The sequence below is a fragment of the Temnothorax americanus genome, unplaced genomic scaffold (assembly GCF_048541705.1).
Source record: "Temnothorax americanus isolate GAGA-0224 unplaced genomic scaffold, ASM4854170v1 Scaffold6, whole genome shotgun sequence".
In the NCBI taxonomy this organism is placed as follows: domain Eukaryota; kingdom Metazoa; phylum Arthropoda; class Insecta; order Hymenoptera; family Formicidae; genus Temnothorax; species Temnothorax americanus.
The window spans coordinates 3,167,463-3,188,672 of record NW_027509751.1 but is presented as its reverse complement, the minus strand read 5'-3'; the positions used below and the strand labels follow the sequence as shown (position 1 = coordinate 3,188,672).

Below are 21,210 nucleotides of genomic sequence, written 5' to 3'. Positions count from 1 at the left end.
TATAAAATAAGCGTAGCTTTGCGTTTTCGGAAAATGCATACGTGCGAAAATGCATAAGCGAGGAGTTGTAATATGAATCAGCCAGCAGCGAGAGGGTGTCGGATGTCGACGCCGAGGCCGCGAGGACGAGAAAGAAGAAGAGCAGGCGAAGTCAAATCTGAGCAGCGAGCGAGTTACGACGTGCTTCTGATAAAAATAAAATAAAAGAGGAGTTCAGTTCGCCGCAAAATCTGCCGGTTGGTGACTGTAACAATGTATTACCGTTGACATCTTCCCCGTCTGTGTAGAATTCTTCAAATAGTGTGTAAATAGAACTTTATCCATTCTTATTATTTAAACTGATTCAAGATTGTAGTTATTGTAATATTACATCAAATATCTCACGTAAGAGCGTTTTGTCATCGCCCAAGGACGTAAGAATACCTGGACGGAGCGTAAGCTAGGTACCTCTTTTAAACGCTGGGAGTGAAGCCTAAGAGGTGAGAGATCTATCATCGGCTGCATTTGGGGAGCGCGCTATTAGCGTTATTTGCTTATTCTATCCTTGTTTTACACCTAATGAGCGATGAAGATAGAATGATGCGATAACGCTCCTAATAATGAGCGATAAAGATAGAATGATGCAATAGCGCTAATAGCGTGCTCACCGAATGCAGCTATCGTATCTCAGATTTAGCGTCTACTGTCTACTTTCATGTCGCGCGGTATCACTCGACTAGAGACAAGGCCTGTTCTTTTTAGCTGCACTTCTTGTGTACAATTCATCTTTTCTCTTTTTCTCTCCAATGTGAAAAGAAAAATAGAAAAGATGAACAGTGCAAAAGAAGTTCAGTGGAAAACGAATAGGCCTATTGCAGCGATCACATTTCGTGAAATTATGCCGCCATGTATCGATATGTTTACAAATATATTTGTTGCACGAAAAAATGACGCGATTACGTAAAGTGATTAATAGTGGTTAATATAGTGATTATTAGTATAATGATTATTAGTATTAATATAGTGTATATAAGAGCAAGAGCAAGAGATGTGAGTGCGCGTTATCCTGAGGCATCCCGAGCGCAGAACGAGAAAAGAGAAGCGAAAGAAAGTGTGACTGTAAGTAGGAGAGAGGAAGGTCGGCTACGGTGTGACGGAGGAAGGGAGAAGAGGAAGCAGCGCAAGCTGAAAGAACGACGAGAGGGTGGTGCAAGGGGAAGAGGGAGAGAAGGTAGAGAGAAGGCAGCAGAAAGAAGAGAGGGGAGATGGAGTGGTCGGAGGACTTAATTAGGGTGTTAAATAGGATAGGGGATGAATTAGGGAGGATTAGAAGGGTTGTGGAGGGAAAGGAAAGGGGGTCGGAAGGAGAGGAGAGTGTCGAGGAGAGGGAGCGGAAGGGTGATGAAGAGAGGAGCGAGTCGGGAAGCAAGACCGAAGAGAGAAGTATTAACGGGGAGGAGTGGTGGAAGGAGGTGAAGAGGAGAGAGGAGCGGAGACGGGAGGGGAGAAGGCGGACGAGAGGGAGAAGACAAGGAGATTAAGGGAGAAAGTGAAGAGGATGGAAAAGGAGAGGGAGCAAAAGGAGAAAAAGAGGAGAAATGTGATTTGGAGGGGCTGGTTGGGAGGGACGCGGAAGAAAGGAGGGGTTTTATGGAAAGGGTGACGGAGAAGGTAATGGGAAGGATGCCGAGGACAAGAAGGGTATGGGAAAAGAGAGGGATATAGGAAAGAAGGAGGTGGTGTTGGTGGAGTTGGAGGATGAGAAGGAGAGGGCTGAGTTACTTGAGAAGTATTGGGAATTTAGGCAGAGGTGGAGGACAGGTGTTGATGAAGACCTCACTATGGAGAAGAGAAGGACGAAGTGGAGATTCTGGAGAAGACGAGGGTGGAAAGGGAAAGAAGTAGGAGGGGTTATGACAAACAATAGAAGAATTTGGGTTAAGGGAAAGGAGATTTTCTGGAATGAGGAGGAAGAGAAATGGGAGGAGAGATAGTGGGCAAGGGCAGGAAGGGGAGGGGAGGGAGGTAGACTAATCGAATGTTCACAGAAAAAAAAGAGGAGATAGGACATAATGTTTAAAATTGGACACCCTGTATATGTACCGATGTATGTATAAGTTCATGTGTTATAAACGTCTAATAAACCATTAATTTCTCACTGGGGCACCTTAAAAGCCTTATTATAAGAACATATAAAGGTCTTATTTAAATTTAATGAAATTTGAATAAGAGAATCAGAACTTTTTTATTAATTTTATATATGGTTTTAATAAGATTAAAATTTAAATTGAATATATTAGCTAATTGAATTTTTATTAAGCCCAATTAAATACGAATATTTTGATGATGAAATGATATTATAAGAAGTACGTATATATACTTTGTATACTACGAAACATATGTACGAGTATACACGTCGATTAAAAATATATGACATGTATACATATGTTAGAAATTTTTAATCGAAATGTATATATCGGTATTTCTTCTTATATTTTTAATTAAGTTTTATATATAGAACAAATATGACCTATGAGCCATATTAATGCAGTTATTCAGCATTAATTTAAATCAAATAAAATTTAAATGGAAATTTTATTATGGTCCATATAAAGTTCATATTTAACTTTTTTCGCGGGACATCTTACACCCTCAGATTCGTATACGGGCCCGACCGTTCATGTGCTTTTCAAACGAACGAACGTCTACAATTAACGATTTGTAGACTGATAGCCGGGTTTTTGAGAAACGGAGTATCGATGATACTGATTTAATTTTGTAATTTAAAACAAGTAAAATTTATTTTCCAGATACTCCATTAATATTGAAGATAAAATAATAAAATATATTTTTTCTCTTGATTCATTCTTCCAATGATTCAATCTTTTTTATCTGCATTATTATTATTAATTATTATCTATTATTTGCAATAGAGATATTTTAATTCAATTTTCTTTTGCAGATCACTTAGGAAAGCTTGATCGGATAGAAAGGCTTTTGCCGATGGATGCACAAATGCAAGACATGGTGGATGGTGGGCGACCTGTGCAAGTGGTACTTGCCCATCCAGATCATACCTTCGAATTAGATGAAGCTGCATTGTTAGAAATTCTTCTACCTGACGACGTGAAAGATAGAAATGTAGTTGTGGTATCTGTTGCGGGTGCCTTCAGAAAAGGCAAAAGTTTCCTTCTTGACTTTTTTCTTCGTTATATGACCAATAAAGTAAGTGTTATTCACAGATTTGTTATTTTAATCATCAATATCTAAATTAAAAAATAAAAAAGAATACACATAGATATAATCAGATATATTTATCAAGTTTGTATTATTTCACACTCGCGATCACATCATTGATCGACACAATTCAATTATTGAATGACTACCAATAATTTATCACATTAATCACAGTACACGTTACAAAACGATAATTATTCCTGGTTGGGTGCCGAGGACGAGCCACTTAGGGGTTTTTCATGGAGAGGAGGTTCCGAGAGGGATACCACGGGAATATTGATGTGGTCGAAGGTTTATTCTGCTACTTTGGCGAACGGTGAAAAGGTCGCTGTGATTCTTATGGACACTCAAGGCGCTTTCGACAGTCAGTCGACAGTGCGGGACTGCGCGACCGTGTTCGCGTTGAGTATGATGATGTCCTCCGTGCAAATATACAATCTGTCGCAAAATATTCAGGAGGATGATCTTCAGCACCTGCAGTTGTTCACCGAGTACGGTAGACTGGCGCTGGAAAGCTCCGGGAGCCCGCCCTTCCAAAGATTGCAATTTTTAGTCAGAGACTGGGTTTATCCGTACGAGGCCGATTACGGTGCAAACGGCGGGAAGAAATTGCTCGACAAGAGACTGAAGATTTCCTACAGGCAGCATCCGGAATTACAGAGCTTGCGAAATCACATTATGTCCTGCTTTTCGGACATATCGTGTTTCCTCATGCCGCATCCCGGTCTCGAGATCACGACGAATCCGAGATTCGACGGTAGATTATCCGAGATACAGGCAGAGTTCAAAAAACAGTTGAAAGTGTTCATACCGATGATACTGGCGCCGGAAAATCTGGTGACCAAGAAGATCAACGGCTAAGTCGTGAAAGCGAAAGATCTGTTCGAATATTTGAAGACAATCTATACAAAAGAGATGTACTTCCCGAACCGAAAAGCGTGTTTGTGGTATGTATAATTTTAGCGGGTTTTATAATTCGCGGTTTTTATTTCCAAGTCGATCTTTGGTACTTTGGTTTCATTCAACTGGAACAAGCAATCATCTAAACCGCAGTAATCCGTGTTTTGCATATACAGGCCACAGCAGAAGCTAACAATTTAACCGCTGTAGCGGAGGCTAAGGATTTATACCTTCAGATGATGAGCAACGTGTGCGGTGGAGCGAAATCGTTTTTAGCGACCGCTGACTTAGAATTCGAACATCAACACTGTATGGACACAGCTATTCGTCATTTCCAGAATAAACGAAAAATGGGCGGAGAAAGATTTAGTCAAATATATAAGAAAAAATTGATTAAGGTAACTATGCCATGCACATTTAATTAACTGCCAGTTTTTTCTCTAAGTATTTGCAACTTGAGATTTATTTCTTTCTTTCTTATATATTATAGAATATCCATTTCATCATAAATAATTTTTCTTTTACAATATAGGACATGAATAATACTTTTTCGCAATTTAAGGCGCACAATGAGATCAAAAATAACTCAATAATGTTTTTCACAACCGGTATATGTGTATGTACTGCTGGCGCTCTTCTTGTTGCTGCTGCATCATCATCAGTGATCACAGCGTGCGGTGTTATAGCTGTGTGCGGTGGTATATCAAGTATATGCGGAGGTATATGGGGTTGTTGTGTGAATGGTTTATCAGCGCTCAGAGAGAAACGTAAAGTCGAATAGATGTACAGCAGACGTCTATTTGGGGTGCGTTCGGGGAGTTCGCTACCGCTCTACCAACGCTAACGCTATTAACTCCGTTCATGGAGCCATGATAGCGCTAGCGAATGCGTCCATGGCATATGTAACGAAACAGTTAAAAAGCTTTTTTTTCTTAGATAAAGAAAAAGAACATTTTTTTATAAACGTTTATCAAGTAAACATTTTAAAATTTTAATTTCATAAAAAACATTTCTAGAAACCGGTATGTTGTACAATGGACCTATTTTTGCCGTCAATAAGACATCAGAAAATTACGTCAAAATAACGTACCCGCAATGACGTCAATTGTCTGTGATTAGACCGTCATTTTAACATCATTATGCTGCCAGTTAGTGACGTCAGGAATGGTCAGTAAAAGACCAAAATTTGACGTCAAAATGACTTGTGTTTGCTATCTGGGTTGTATCTCAATAAATCGCTATTTTTACTATTTTTTTCGTCGATTCTTTTGTATTCATAAAACTTACCTTTCCATTCGTTCAATTTATTATAAAATGTCGATATTCCTAATTTAAAATAACGTAAAAACGGAAAATTACATCATGTACATGATTACATGATGTAAATTCTGTACTGTAAAAGACTGTATTGTAAATTGAGGATCTCGATTTAAAATATAACACTTTTGAGTTAAAATTGAAAAAGAAAATAATTTTGAATTCGAATGCAGGTGGATAAAAAAATCTATTATCGCAAGCATCACAAATATTGTGACAGAAAATGCCGATTCCCACAATACTCAGCGGGGGTTTTTTTTATGCGCACGTGGAATGAGTGATGTGATGAGAAAACATCCGGAATTTACTAGAAAAAGCAATTTTAATCATCCGTCTGTATACGTTTTTTTTTTAGTGTCACGTTCGACGCTATTTTTCCCTACCTTAACGTTAAAAAGTCTGAAAAAATCATGAAATATTTATCTACATAGTATAGTTGATGATTTTATAGTCATTGATAAACATCGTTTATTTAATAATTTCTGGTGGGGTTGCAAGTTTTACAGTTACGAGCAGATATTATTTTGGCTCGGACGCTGTAGACCCATGTTTACAGACGGAGGGTTAAAATATTAATTTACCAGGAGAACATATTAGCGTTCCATATTTAGTAGAATTGTTTCCATCAATTTCGTTATCGTTGAAGTAGGAAGCATGTTTTAATATTTATTTCTGATCGACGAAAATATGAAAACGAGTGGATAAACATTATCTAAAAAGATATTGATCAAATTAAGTTTCTTTTCATTGTTATTCTACCGACACCATTCTTTTACCTTTCTATCCTGCTTTTCCTTCCTTCGTTCCTTCTTTATATTTACTTGACAATTTACTTATACACATTCTCTTTTCTCCCTAATATGAATTTTTTGTTAATTCCCATATATATTGATCTAATTTATTCTCGTTCTTGCTTATATAACCCTTCTGTCAATGCATAATTCTTCACCTATCAATGTATGAGTATCCGGGTACTCACTGCGTGTTTTCGACATTGCACTACGACAATTTCTTTATAGCATTGCTGGGCATCGATTTTAGAGACTTTTTGAAAAATTTAACATCCTTCAAACGCAAGTTACATTTAATATGAAATATCGAGCACATGATATTTCTCAAAAATATGGATGTGATACTTCCAAATTTTCGCCATTTCGGCCCTCATTATCGGTACGCTATCGCATATAGTCTATCTTTGTCAACATCGCTATTCGAGATACGAGTTCTTTAATGACGAATAGTTTTAGATAACGCTAGGAATCGTCAGGGAGAATCTTGAAAAACGTTTAAAGGGTGGTTAAGATACGTTGGAAAAAACTGGAACATTTTTCTGATGCTGATATATATACATATATATATGTATAATAGTATCCACGATATAAAATAAGCGTAGATTTGCGTTTTCGGAATGCATACGTGCGTTTTCGTAGCGAGCGAGGACGAGAAGCACGAGGAGTTGTAATATGAATCAGCCAGCAGCGAGAAGGTGTCGGATGTCGACGCCGAGGCCGCGAGGACGAGAAAGAAGAAGAGCAGGCGAAGTCGAATCCGAACAGCGAGCGAGTTACGACGTGCTTCTGATAAAAATAAAATAAAAGAGTTCAGTTCGCCGCAAAATCTGCCGGTTGGTGACTGTAACAGTGTATTACCGTTGACATCTTCCCCGTCTGTGTAGAATTCTTCAAATAGTGTGTAAATAGAACTTTATTCATTCTTATTATTTAAACTGATTCAAGATTGTAGATATTGTAATATTACATCAAATATCTCACGTAAGAGCGTTTTGTCATCGCCCAAGGACGTAAGAATATACCTGGACGGAGCGTAAGCTAGGTACCTCTTTTAAACGCGGGGAGTGTGATGCCTAAGAGGTGAGAGATCTATCATCGGCTGCATTCGGGGAGCGCGCTATTAGCGTTATTTGCTTATTCAATCCTTGTTTTACATCTAATGAACGATGAAGATAGAATGATGCGATAGCGCCCCTAATAATGAGCGATAAAGATAGAATGATGCAATAGCGCTAATAGCGTGCTCACCGAATGCAGCTATCGTACCTCAGATTTAGCGTCTACTTTCATGTCGCGCGGTATCACTCGACTAGAGACAAGGCCTGTTCGTTTTAGCTGCACTTCTTGTGTATCGGTTCATCTTTTCTCTTTTTCTCTCCAATGTGAAAAGAAAAAGAGAAAAGATGAACCGTGCAAAAAGTTCAGTGAAAACGAATAGACCTATTGCAACGATCACATTCCGTGAAATTATGCCGTCATGTATCGATATGTTTACAAATATATTCGTTGCACGAAGTAATAACGCAATTACGTAAAATAATTAATAGTGGTTAATATAGTGATTATTAGTATAATGATTATTATTATTATTAATATAGTGTATATAAGAGCAAGAGCAAGAGACGTGAGTATGCGTTATCCTGAGGCATCCCGAGCGCAGAACGAGAAAAGAGAAACAAAAGAAAGTGTGACTGTAAGTAGGGGAGAGGAAAAAAGAGTGAGTAAAGAAGGCCGGGTAAATGAAATAAAGTGAAATCATTTTACAGACGTAGAGGGGAGAGAAGAGGAGGAAGGTGTGTCGGCCACGGTGTGACGGAGAAAGGGAGAAGAGGAAGCAGCGCAAGCTGAAAGAACGACGAGAGGGTGGTGCAAGGGGAAGAGGGAGAGAAGGTGGAGAGAAGGCAGCAGAAAGGAGAGAGAGGAGATGCAGTGGTCGGAGGACCTAGTTAGAGTGTTAAATAAGATAGGGGATGAGTTAAAGAAGATTAGAAGGATTATGGAGAGAATGGAAGGGGGGTCAGAAAGAGAGGAGAGTGTCGAAAAGAGGGAGCGGAAGGATGATGGAGAGAGGAGCGAGTCGGGAAGCAAGACGGAAGAGAGAAGTATTAACGGGGAGGAGTTGTGGAAGGAGGTGAAGAGGGGAGAGGAGAGGAGACTAGGGATGGAGGCGGACGAGAGGGAGAAGACAAGGAAATTGAGGGAGAAATTGAAGAGGATGGAGGAGGAGAGGGAGCAAAAGGAGAAAAAGAGGAGAAATGTGATTTGGAGGGGACTGGATGGGAGGGACGCGGAAGAAAGGAGAGGTTTTATGGAAAGGGTGACGGAGAAGGTAATGGGAAGGATGCCGAGGATAAGAAGGGTATGGGAAAGAAAAGGGATAGAAGGGAAAGAGGTGGTATTGGTGGAGATGGAGGATGAAAAGGAGAGGGCTGAGTTACTTGAGAAGTATTGGGAATTTAGGCAGAGGTGGGGGATAGTTGTTGATGAAGATCTCACTATAAAGGAGAGATGGACCAAGCGGAGAATTCTGGAGAAGGCGAGGGTGGAAAGGGAAAGAGGCAGGAGGGTTATGACAGACAATAGAAGAATTTGGGTTGAGGGAAAGGAGATTTTCTGGAATGAGGAGGAAGGGAAATGGGAGGAGTGATAGGGGGCAAGGGCAGGAGGGGGGTGGAAAGAAGTTGGCTAATCAGATGTTCACAAAGAAAAAAAAGGAGAGGGCGATGGAGCAGTACGAAAAGGCAGGTGAGGAGGTAGAGACATGAGATGCGGAGTGCGGAAGGGAGGAGGAAGGAGTTGGCTGGAGGAGAGAAGACAGAAGGCGAAGAGGAGGAGGAGGGGCTCAGGCGGAGGATGCGGAGTTGAGGAGAAAGAGAAGGAGTGCGAGGGATTGGAAGAGATGGAGGGCGGGGGTGGGGTCCGTGAGAGTGGGAGGGTAACAGACTGTAAAGGGTCGCTTACGGCCAGGTCGGAAATAGAGGTGTTGTGCATTATGTAAGAGGTTTCCAATAGACAATTCATTCCCCTTACCCTTTGTGCTTCATCCCCGCAGCATTACGCTCTGTCTAGGTATTCTTACGTCCAAGTAATAATTAGTCAGATTTATCACCATGACGAAGAAATTAAAAATGACAAAATTGATTCAAAGAATAATTTTGATATAATCGCCACATTCAAAGAGTATCGCGTTACATAAAAAAAATATAAATACATATTAACCGAATGATTAGGAAAGAAAACAATATAATGACGTCTTTCATCAATAACGAAATTTTATATTTTATAAAGCATAAATCCTAATTAAAAAGAATAACAATTGTATAAAAATTCCGAGAACTGTAATGCCATGTCAATTCAACATATATTTCTTCTTCCTATGCAGAATATTTTAAATAGAAATTGTACGTAAATAAATGAATATAATCACGTTTGTATGCATCAAATATTAAAATAAAAAAGACCAATAAATGAACAATATTATATTGCTCCTTTATTGACCACTTTAGTACAATTAAGTTTTATATTTCCAAATTTATATCATTATGTATACAATATGTTTGAAAGTTACAAAAAAGCAGAAAGGTTGCAAAAGAATGAGAATACCATATGTTTTGTTTAAAAATGTTTATATATACAATATTTCCAGTCATGTGTATTTAGTTTGATAAGAAAGATAAGAAAATATGCATGACTTATGATTAATTGCGTAATGTAAGTTATACTATTACAGATTAAGGGCCTGCGGTGTTTAGCGCATAACCATTTTTTTTAAATAAATAATTTTTATATAATCAGAGGCTGTTTATAACTACTCGAACATTAATCAAACTGTTTAAAATTTTGGTGACAATTGTTCGAGATCGCGAATGCTCGAAATCACGAATGTTCTTAAATATTCTTATTCTTAATTATTCAACAGTGTTATGAGTACATCACGTCGGAAGTGTAACACGATATTTATCCAGCGAATCGCCGCTTATCTGTTTCGCGCTCACGTCTTCAGAATTATTCTCCGTACGATGTCGAGCAGTCACTCTGATTCTCCGGCACGATCTTTTCGACGATCAATTCTCTAATTACAAAGATAACTGGCCATCTGCATCTTCGGTATTTCAGTTCGAGAACCTTCTATTCCATTTTGACCTTTGCTAAGCGTTCGTCATCCCTGGCGCGTTCTTTGTCGTTCTCGTGTGGGTATAAAAACCCATAGAACTTACGGCGCGTTGCTATTCGTCAACAGTGTCAGTGGGTCAAGATCGTCAAGATCTGTTATCGGTTGACGGATAAGGTAGACATATCCAATAAAATTATACTTACAAGAGCGATTAAAAGAATAAAAATCGACCGAGAATTTTTTCGTAAAAACATCGTTAGACTTTGGAATAAATGTTCGGGCTCGCTACTGTAAAAAAGTGACCTACGAGCAGTTACTTGATCCTGCAATGCGATTCAAGAATCGTCACTAAATTTTAATTTTAAAAATACACGTCAAGTTAAAAATATATGAGTTTGTCTTAAATCATTACGAAATCAGTTTGATGCTATATATATAAAGAATAGTCAGCTTTATGCAAAAATCCTGTTAAAAAATATACACAAAGTGCCTACTACTGCTCTGACTCCAACGACTAGTGCAAATTACATTTAGTCTGAAATATCGCCGCGTGTATGTGATAATTTTTAAATATATGAGTAATATAGTAATTTTTGAATCATATTTATGTTTACACATAAAAAATTGCGGATAATTTCCAGATTAAAAGCGAATTAAGTGAACTCTATATCAGACTTTATCTTATCGAATTCAACATCCCCCCTTCAAACGCAAGTTAAATTTAATATAAGAAATATCGAACACGTGATAATTCTTAAAAATATGGGTGTAATAATTTTTGGGCAATATCTGTCTTATTTGCATATAAAATTGTAGACTCACACTTCCAGATTTTCGTTTCTATTTAATAGTGCATTATATAGTCTATCTTTGTTAGCATCACTACTCAAAATACGGGTTGATAATGAAGAGTTTGTCAGATAACGCTCAGATCAACTCTCTAGTGAGTTTTCGAAAGTGAGCCACGTCACAACGACGAAGTGGGGATATCTCTTGATAGGATTGATAGGAAGATGAATAAAAGAGGAGTTCAGTTCGCCGCAAGATCTGCCGGTGACTGTAACAGCGTATTACCGTTGACACCTCTTTCCCGTCTGTGTAGAATTCTTCAAATTGTAAGTAGAACGTACCCACTTATATTATTCAAACTGATTTAAGATTGTAAGATATTGTAATATTACATCAAATATCTCACGTACGAGAGTTTTGTGGTTACCGCCCGACTAATTAGTGGCCGGTAGATTAGTGACGCTTGTGGAATTAATTAGTTACATTTATCACCATGACAAAGCATTAAAAATGACAAAATTGATTCGGAGAATAATTTGATATAATCGCCGCATTCAAAAAGTATTGCGTTACAGCAAGAAGTATGATTCGGAAAGGAAACTCAATAATGACGTGTTTCATCAATATCGAAATTGTATATTTTATACAGCACAATAAATCCTATAATTATAAAAATAACATTGTATAAAAATTCCGAGAACTGTAATGTCTTGCCAATTAAACATGTAATAGTTCTTATGCAGAGTATTTTAAATAGAAATTTTATGTAAATAAATAAATATAATCACGCTCGTATGCATCAAACAATACGAGCAACATTATTGCTCCTTTATTGGCCTTTTTCATTTTAGTAGAAGTTCTACATTTCCAGATTTACATCATTATGTACAATCTGTTTGAAAGTTGCAAAAAAAAAGCAAAAAGGTTGCATAACACTGAGAATACCATATGCTATATTTAAAAATGTTTATATGTGCGATATTACCAGTCATGTATTTAGTTCGATAAGAAAGATAAGTAAATATGACTTGTAATGATTGCGTAAGGTAACTTATAGTATTACAGCGGTGATTAGCATATAACAATTTTCTTAAATAAATGATTTTTATATAATCTCAATGGCTTTTTATAATTATACTCGAACTTTTATCAAACTGTTTAAAATTGATGACAATTTTAATCCAAATCCAACTTCAATTTTAAATTAAATGATCAAAAATAATACCGATCAAAATTGGTTTTAAAATCTGATTTAAATTTTGATTAACGTATATTTAATAAAGCTTATTGTTAGAATTAAATATCGATAAAAAATAAATTTAAAGCTGAAAGCTCACCTCGGTAACTAAAACTAGTTTAAAGAGATCGAAAAATATTGGAGCATATTATCTACTGTTGAGATATCCTCATGATCCCAGCATTATAATGATGATAAAGACAAAAATAATTAACAAGTGCACTTCTTTCAGCAACATGCCTTCCTACAAGCTGAGTTATTTCACCGCCACAGCATTGGGCGAGCCAATTCGATTCCTATTCAGTTATGCTGGCATCGAATTTGTGGATGAACGTTTCGATTATGAGAAAGATTGGCCAAAACTAAAACCGAGTATGTACAACTGATTAACATTAATAACACATATCGCTGTTAGCGATCAACTGTCGCGAACTAATAGAGCTCGATCATTCCTGAAATCTGATTTACATGTACAGTTGACGTGGCAAAAATATAGTTATTACATTATCTTCTGGAGCGCCGACTGAATCGTTGTCACATGCTTCTTTATTTCTACTAGACATAAATTATTTTGATGTAGGGATTATGCCACATTTTATACATAATAAGACATTTATTTTTTCATTTAGCTTTCTTGTAAACGACGGAAACGTGGAAAAAAATGTTATCCCTCTCGAAAAGAATCTTCCATTTCTTATTACGTATATACGTATTGCGATGTTTTGTACAGGAAAATTGATATTGTTATGTAAATGCAATGCGTATTCTCACTTAACGAAAAGCATATTGTCGTTTCATTGCATGGTTTAATGGTAAATAGATTTCCTTGTTGATGTAAGGAAATCAATTTCGTGTCGTTCAAGTTAGCCAATCTATTATCGAAATACCATAAGATTTGAGAGACAAAAATCTTTCCTTAAAAACATCATAAAGCTATAAGTAAAAGGCCGCAGAGCTTTTTTATAAATTATATAGCAGAAAAAAAAATTATCATAAAAATGAAAGTTAAGATTTGTATTATCAAACTCAGACTTAGAAATGTAATTGCACTTATCTTTAATTGTGTGTAATTATTAATCGTCAAAACTCTTAATGTATGCATATAAACAATTACTGTAAGTATAAATTCCAATTTTTTTAGATTTGAATTAATAATAATTTAAATGGTTTTTCTATAAACATTATTCAATTTTAACAGCATCTTGTATTCATGTGCCTTAATATAATTTTTCAGCTATGCCATTCGGCAAGGTACCCGTGCTTGAAGTAGACGGAAAGAAGATCGATCAGTCCGTAGCTATTGGCCGTTACTTGGCGAAGCAATGTGGTCTTGCCGGCAAAAACGATTGGGAGTCTCTGGAAATCGATGCGACCGTCGATACCATTCACGATTTACGTGCCAGTGAGTAGATAACATACTGCTTACGCTATATTTTTCCGATTACTTTATTTACCAGGCCCGGAGATTTTACTTTTAGGCCCAGTTTCACAAGTGTCGGTTAACTTTTAACCTTAGATTAACTCACTCTTCGTCTCCTTCTAACGTCCCCCTTAGAAAGAGACGAAGAGTGAGTTAATCTAAGGTCAAAAGTTAACCGACACTCGTAAAACTAAGCCTTAAAGCAGATTTGAATCACAACATTAATAGGTTCACATTTCGATAATATGAACAGATTTATTCCGAAATAATGATATATAGAGGAGAAATATATAGGTTTTTCTACATTCGCGTTATAAATTCGATCTACTGAAGTGCTTAAATGTCATTATCTTATTTGTCTTATGATTCTTTTGCTTGCATTAGATATCGCTGGTTTCTACTATGAGAGTAACGAACAGGCTAAAGAAGAGAAACTTAAAGCTGCGAAAGAGACGGTGCCGTATTATTTGGAGCGTTTGGACGCTCAGGTGAAGAAGAATGGCGGTTACTTTGTCGGCGGTACTCTGACGTGGGCCGATCTCACTTTCGTCGCTCTTTTGGACTACTTGAACTACATGATGAATGAGGACATCGTCGAGAAGTATGAGAACCTGAAACAACTACAAAAGAAGGTTGAGGAATTACCGGCCATCAAGAGCTGGATCAAGAAACGTCCGTCGACCATGTATCAGAAATAATTTGCGTAGTTTTATAAAGTATAATGGTTTATTTTTCGACAAAATTATAATTATTATTTGTTGACGTTTGATTTGAATAAAATATTGATTTTCTCTTTTTGGGAAATCAAGTTTATGGCAAGCATGTATAAGAAATTTAGGAAATACGCATTGGAGATACAAGTGTATCTATATTTATCAATCGTTGAAGGCTTGTTGCATGTATCGTAACATGATAAAAATTTCATTAGACTGTAAATTTAATGTAAAATATTAAACACATGATAATTCTCCAAAATATGGGTGTGATAATTTTTGGACAATATCTGTCTTTGCATATAAAATTGTAGACTTAAGCCCCTTGCACAATAGGCGATAGCGATAGCGATAGCGACAGCGACAAAGTTGCCGACATGGTACCTTTGTCGGCAACTTTGTCGCTGTCGCTATCGCTATCGCTATCGCCTATTGTGCAAGGGACTTTATACTTCCAGATTTTCGCCCGTCTTCAATGGTACATCATATAGTTTATCTTTGTCAGCATTGCTACACAAGATACGAGTTCTTTAAAATAAGTTCCGGACAATTTCTGATTTCTTATAGTTCGGTATTCATAGTCGGATCTTGTATATAAAATCGTCTTAAGTTCATCAGCAGATACTCCGTATGCAGTCAGGAAACGAATCGTACAACGTTTAAATAAACTTGAGTCGATATTATCAGACTATAGATATATACCAACCATATTTCTCTAGTAAGTTTCTCCTAGAGATCGAAGTGAGCAAGTGAGCTATGGTCGCAATGGTCACAACGACAAAGTGGGGATGTTGAATTGGTAGGAAGGAATAAAGAAGTTTAGCAAGCGGTGCAGCCGGTTCTGGACATTGTTGACTGTAACAACGCAATAAATGCCATTTCTGCCTCTGTGATTTCGTAGAATTCGCCGAATTGTAAGTAGAACTTGTCTATTCATATCCCTTCAGATTCAATTCTTACACCTTGATTGGATAAATGAAGATTGTAAGTGATACCCATGATAATTAATACATTGAATATCTTACATATAAGTGTTTTGTAATAAAAAACCAGTAAAAATTGCTAATATCAGCTTTTTATGTATATATTTTATTATTTTTAGATAACATAAAAAATATTTTTTGAAGTTGAATTAATGAATATAAATATTAATTAAACCCTATCGAATACATGGCAAAAAAAAACGGTGCCCATGTTTGTGCCTATTCTGGTTGTCTGAAACAAAAAATTCAAAAAGATTCTTAATTAGTACGAGTTTGGCTATAACCGGAACTAGAACTAAGTAAAAAAAATTTTTTTTTACGATTTTGGCAACCTTCGAAAGATTAAAAAAATTTATACTAAATTTTTAAATTGCCGCCATTTTTTAAGTTTCAATTAAAAAATTCCATTCTAGTTCCTGCTATAGCCAAACTCATACTAATTAGAATCTTTTTGAATTTTTTGTTTCAGACAACCAGAATGGGCGCAATCATGGGCACCGTTTTTTTGTCATATATTCGATAGGGTTTAATTAATATTTATATTTATTAATTCAGCTTCAAAAAATATTTTTTATATTCTCTAAAAATAATAAAATATATACATAAAAAGCTGATATTAACAATTTTCACTGGTTTCTTGTGAAAAAATACCGAAAAAAGCGCATTTTACACTAGAATACCCCCTTAAGGTTATATATATTAGTTGAGAATGTATATTAGAAGAGAGAAACGCCTTATTGTCAATAATGATGTCTTTCTCTCTTTCTCTCTCTCTCTCTCTCTCTCTCTCTCTCTCTCTCATCAATAAATAGGATTGAATAAATAGGAATCACATCATGTAAAAAGTCCAAGAACTGCGTAATGTCATATAATTAAATGTACATTTTCTCTATGCGTATTTTAAATAGAATGCTAACATTTTTATACAGATTTTATATCACTGTGCACAATATATTTTACGTATAAGAATTGCGATAAATAAATAATTTGCTGAGGAAATCTTGAAAAATATCTTGCAAGAAATTGAGTTGTCTAAGGCTAAAAATGGCAAATGAACAAATATATTATATGTTAAATCTAGAAACTTCTGTGCAATCTTGCCAGTCATGTATTTAAGTTGATAACATATGGTAGAAACTCATGAATTTTATAGCGATTACGCGTTATCACATAACTGCACTCATATCTACGTAGAAGAAGAGTTTACGTTGAATAGCATTGTATATAAAAAAAAAGTGACAACTACATTTTTAATAAATAATATACATGATTTTATAACTACTTCAACTTTTGTCAAACTGTTTTAAATTTTGATGACATTTGCAACAGATTTAATGTAACGTAAATTTTGGCTTAACTTGAAGATGATATCGGTTAAAGATTGGTTCGTTTCATCAAGCAAAATTTCTTCATTGAGACCGAATAATGTTGAAGAGTATTAGTTGTTGAAATATCTTTATGTTACTAGAATTACGATAACGATGAAGAGAAGGATAACAATTGTTTCTTCTTTCAGCAACATGCCTTCTTATAAGCTGACTTACTTCCATCTTACGGGAGTGGGCGAGCCCATTCGCTTGCTGTTCAGTTATGCCGGTATTGACTTTGTGGATGAACGTATCGACAAGAATGATTGGCCAAAACTTAAGCCGAGTATGTGTCCGATTAATATTAATAATACATGCCCTTATTAACATTCACTGATCGCTTAAACTGGCTCAAAATTATTCTTATATACGATTAGTTGCGATAGATTCAACACAAAAATATAATTTTCATATCGTTATGAAGCGCCAATTGATCTTTCGTTGTTTCCTCGTGCTTAAGCATTCCTTAAACATTGTATAGCGTAATCCCTGCGTCAAAATATTTTATTTGAGAGAAATTATATTATACAATTTGATGCTGAAACAAGATATTTCCCGTTTCATTGAGCTTTCTTATAGTCTAAGAGCTGACGACACTTTTGGCCAAGTGATTTTGTAAAATACGATTTTCCGTTTTAACCTGCGTGGACGATTCTTCTTCGATAATCCGAACACCTGGCTGACCGTACTTGGGGGGTTTAGAAGTACGCAGGTGAGAAAAAAAAACAGATTTTCAAGTCATAGTATAAGTCTCAATTTTTATCGGATATTGATAATTGGTCACTCAGGAACATGCAAATAAATTGCCAGTTCGATTCGGCTCGGGTGAATTAGTCTCCAGGCTTAATTTATATATAAATAATTAAAAATAATTATTTTCAAGTCATCCTATAAAAACTGGGTTTTTTTAACTAACAAGTATAGTGCTAACACATGCCACCAAAAAAAGCCAAATACAAATTTTTGTGGCAACATCTTTAAAAAAATTATTGAAAATGCACAAAGCCGGCGCGCGCGACGGAGGGGTTTATCTGACGATGGCCTCAATTGCTTTTAGCGTCCATGAGTTTTTAAAAACGTGTATTATTAACTACCATTATCGTATCAATTTATGAAAAGATTGATAAACAATAAATAGTGTGTGAAAATGTGACATCGATCGATAATGACGAATTGGAACGAACCCACTGAATAGCACGCTGTCCCCTCCACTCGGCCATCGTCAGACCTCTCCGCCGGCTATGTGCATTTTCAATAATTTTTTTAGAGATGTAGCCACCAAAATTTTCATTTGGCTTTTTTTGGGTAGTATGTGTTAGCACTATACTTGTTAGTAAAAAAAAAACCAGCTTTTACATGCAGTATATAACTTGAAAATAATTATTTTTAATTATTTCTAATTAAGCCTGGCGACTAATTCCCCCGAGCAATCGACCTCGCAATTTATTTGCATGTTCCTGAGTGATCAATTATCAATATCCGATAAAAATTAAGACTTACACTATAACTTAAAAATCCGCTTTTTTTTCTCACCTGCGTACTTCTAAACCTCCCAGGTACGGCTAGCCTGGTGTTCGGATTATCGAAGAAGAGTCGTCCACGCAGGTTAAAACGGAAAATCGTATTTTACAAAATCATTCGGCCAAAAGTGTCGTCAGTTCTCCGACTGTTATAAAGCAGAAGCGGAAATGAATGTTGCTTGTTTTGACAATAGAGCCTTTTATTTTTTATTACGTATTGCAATGATCTGCGCAGGACAATCGGTGTTGTTATGCAAATACAATACTTTGTATTCAGTTCTTTAATCAAAAACCCACTGTGCTCTCATATGTAGTTTTAACTGTATTATTAGATACAAACAACGTATTGATGTAAGGAAATCATTTTCGCGCCATTCAAGCTAGCCAATCAATCGTTGTATAATAGATGCTGTAATAGATTTGTAATTAAGAGGAAAATCCTTCAGCGTTGCGTAAGCGTCATGAAATCACACAAAAGGCAACAGAGCGTTTCAATAAATTTTAAAACAGAAATACAAGATTGTCGCAAGAAAAATTCTTAATCTAATTTTTTTTCTAACTTCAATCTTACAGTAATTATTATATATATATATATATATATATATATATATAATCAATAAAAAATGTTTAATATATATACCTATAAGACAATATCAATATGTTGTTTGTACCTGTATACAGTTAAAACCTGCACATATAAGAGCACAATGGGTTTTTGATTAAAGAACTGCTACAGATATAAATATTAGTCATGAAATCCAGATGATTTCTCCTGTAATGATATTCACGTTCTTAATATCATCTTTCAGCTATGCCATTTGGCAAAGTACCTGTGCTCGAGGTCGATGGAAAGAGAATCCATCAGTCTGTAGCTATCGGCCGTTACGTGGCGAAACAATGTAGTCTTGCTGGCAAGAACGATTTGGAGTCTCTGGAAATCGACTCAATCGTCGATACCGTATACGATTTAAAGGCCAGTGAGTAGATAATATTCTGCTTACGCTACATTTTTCCGATTACTTTATTTACCAGAAATGGAGATTTGCTTTTAAAACAGATTTGAATCACAACATTAATAGGTTCACATTTCGATAATGCGAACAGATTTATTCCGAAATAATGATATGTATATATACAGGGAAGAAATAGGTTTTTCTACATTCGCGTTATAAATTCGATCTACCGAAATGACCGAATGTCATTATCTTATTTGTCTTATCATTCTTTTGGTTGCATTAGGTCTCGAGGGTTTTCACTATGAAAGTAACAAACAAACTAAAGAAGAAAAACTTAAAGCTGCCAAAGAGACGGTACCGTATTATTTGGAGCGTTTGGACGCTCAGGTGAAGAAGAATGGCGGTTACTTTGTCGGCGGTACTCTGACGTGGGCCGATATCACTTTCGTCGCTCTTTTGGACTACTTGAACTACATGATGAATAAGGACATCGTCGAGAAGTATGAGAACCTGAAACAACTGCAAAAGAAGGTTGAGGAATTACCGGTCATCAAGAGCTGGATCAAGAAACGTCCGTCGACGTCGATTCTGTATCAGAATTAATTTGGATAGTTTCATAAAGTAACGGTTTATTTTTCGACAAAATTATAATTATTATTTGTTGACGTTTGATTTGAACAAAATATTGATTTTTTCTTTTCGGGAAATCAAGTTTATATTCATATGTACGGCAAGCATGTATAAGAGGTTCAGGAAATACGCACTGCAAGAGATACAAGTGTATCTATATTTATCAATCGTTGAAGGCTTGTTGCATGTATCGTAACATGATAAAAATTTTATTAGACTGTATCCAATTAAAGCTTGAACTATTCTTTTTATTGTGTAATTTTGTACCTCAATAAATCGCTACTTTCATTATTTTATTTTTTGTTGATTTTTTTTCTCTTTTTCGTATTCAAAAAACTTACTTTTTCATTCATTTATTATAATTCGTCGATATTCTTATGCTAGGTTTACAATGCGAGTCGTAAAGTCGTGAGTCGTAAGAATTGACCAATCACAGTCGATTATTCTCCTCAAATTCGATTGTTATTGGTCAATTCTTATTACTCGCATTGTAGACCTAGCATTAATCTAAAATAACGTAAAATCATCGAAAGATTACATGATAAATATTTAACGGATAGTTAAGATACATTAGAAAAACTGGAAGTGGCTTTTTGACGCTTTTACAATATTATTTTTGATTGCCCCTTCAGGATATTTAATTCTGTTTGCTTACCTCCGTAGCAATTTTTCCTGGAGATAGGAAATAAACCAAATTGCAAAATAAGAATCTCGAAAGCGATAGAAAGACAAAGAAATACCTACAGAAATTTAACAGTCAAACTTACTACTAAATTCCTGTACTGATTCGGTCGTGATTGTTACGAAAATATATTAAACGCGTTTTCTATCTTTTGTGAAATTCGCTAAATTATAAGTCGAATTTGGCCATTTTTATCACTTCAGATTTTAATTTGTATGACTAAATGAAACCTATAAATATCATGATACGACCTCAACGATATTTTTTACACAAAAGCATTTTGTAGTCACCATTTGGCTAATTAGCAGCCGCAAAGTAGTAGCGAACTTGTGGGCAATTAATCGTTTTGTCATCATGGCGATACAATAATGACTATGAGATCAATTCAGAGAATGATTCGAAGATATTGTAATAGTGTTCGGAGTTTATATGAATCATGTAAGTATACATTAAATAAAAAGTTTAATATATTTCTATATAAAGCGCGTCACACTATAGGTATATGTATAATGTGTTTTATGCATAATAAACACACTTAAATGGCTTGTTGAGAAAATATTTAAAAATCGACTGTG

At 35.7% G+C, this 21,210-nt stretch overlaps 3 protein-coding genes and 1 pseudogene across 5 annotated transcripts; all 4 read left to right on the top strand.

The window, feature by feature from the left end:
* The first annotated feature begins 69 nt into the window (after window positions 1-69).
* LOC143904918 (uncharacterized) lies at window positions 70-8,956 on the top strand. Of its 2 annotated transcripts, XM_077419911.1 has the most exons (4): window positions 70-304; window positions 390-479; window positions 7,823-7,917; window positions 7,991-8,956. In XM_077419911.1, exon 4 carries the CDS (start codon window positions 8,149-8,151, stop codon window positions 8,869-8,871), a length of 723 nt encoding a protein of 240 aa, XP_077276037.1. In that variant the 5' UTR covers window positions 70-304; window positions 390-479; window positions 7,823-7,917; window positions 7,991-8,148; the 3' UTR covers window positions 8,872-8,956. The 2 variants fall into 2 exon arrangements, with proteins under 2 accessions (XP_077276037.1, XP_077276036.1); XM_077419910.1 differs by having other exon boundaries at window positions 70-479.
* On the top strand, window positions 478-5,366 carry LOC143904917 (atlastin-like; annotated as a pseudogene). Its single transcript, XR_013259071.1, has 5 exons — window positions 478-2,086; window positions 2,942-3,204; window positions 3,391-4,163; window positions 4,293-4,514; window positions 4,649-5,366. The product of XR_013259071.1 is annotated as an atlastin-like (transcript).
* A 2,359-nt stretch (window positions 8,957-11,315) lies between the features above and the next one.
* On the top strand, window positions 11,316-14,603 carry LOC143904920 (glutathione S-transferase-like). Its single transcript, XM_077419913.1, has 4 exons — window positions 11,316-11,453; window positions 12,597-12,736; window positions 13,599-13,766; window positions 14,169-14,603. The coding sequence occupies exons 2-4, from the start codon at window positions 12,601-12,603 to the stop codon at window positions 14,480-14,482; spliced, it is 618 nt and encodes a 205-aa protein (XP_077276039.1). The 5' UTR covers window positions 11,316-11,453; window positions 12,597-12,600; the 3' UTR covers window positions 14,483-14,603.
* A 339-nt stretch (window positions 14,604-14,942) lies between these two features.
* Window positions 14,943-20,249, top strand: LOC143904919 (glutathione S-transferase-like). Its single transcript, XM_077419912.1, has 4 exons — window positions 14,943-15,411; window positions 16,997-17,133; window positions 19,177-19,344; window positions 19,607-20,249. Exons 2-4 carry the CDS (start codon window positions 17,001-17,003, stop codon window positions 19,924-19,926), a joined length of 621 nt encoding a protein of 206 aa, XP_077276038.1. The 5' UTR covers window positions 14,943-15,411; window positions 16,997-17,000; the 3' UTR covers window positions 19,927-20,249.
* Window positions 20,250-21,210: the final 961 nt, after the last annotated feature.

Bases quoted from the DNA above. Each gene is read 5' to 3' on its own strand.
- LOC143904918 (XM_077419911.1), top strand. From the start codon at position 8,149: ATGCAGTGGTCGGAGGACCTAGTTAGAGTGTTAAATAAGATAGGGGAT.
- LOC143904920 (XM_077419913.1), top strand. From the start codon at position 12,601: ATGCCTTCCTACAAGCTGAGTTATTTCACCGCCACAGCATTGGGCGAG. The intron at 12,737-13,598 runs GTATGTACAACT...ATAATTTTTCAG, and splicing joins TTGGCCAAAACTAAAACCGA to CTATGCCATTCGGCAAGGTA. The intron at 13,767-14,168 runs GTGAGTAGATAA...TGCTTGCATTAG, and splicing joins CATTCACGATTTACGTGCCA to ATATCGCTGGTTTCTACTAT.
- LOC143904919 (XM_077419912.1), top strand. From the start codon at position 17,001: ATGCCTTCTTATAAGCTGACTTACTTCCATCTTACGGGAGTGGGCGAG. The intron at 17,134-19,176 runs GTATGTGTCCGA...ATCATCTTTCAG, and splicing joins TTGGCCAAAACTTAAGCCGA to CTATGCCATTTGGCAAAGTA. The intron at 19,345-19,606 runs GTGAGTAGATAA...TGGTTGCATTAG, and splicing joins CGTATACGATTTAAAGGCCA to GTCTCGAGGGTTTTCACTAT.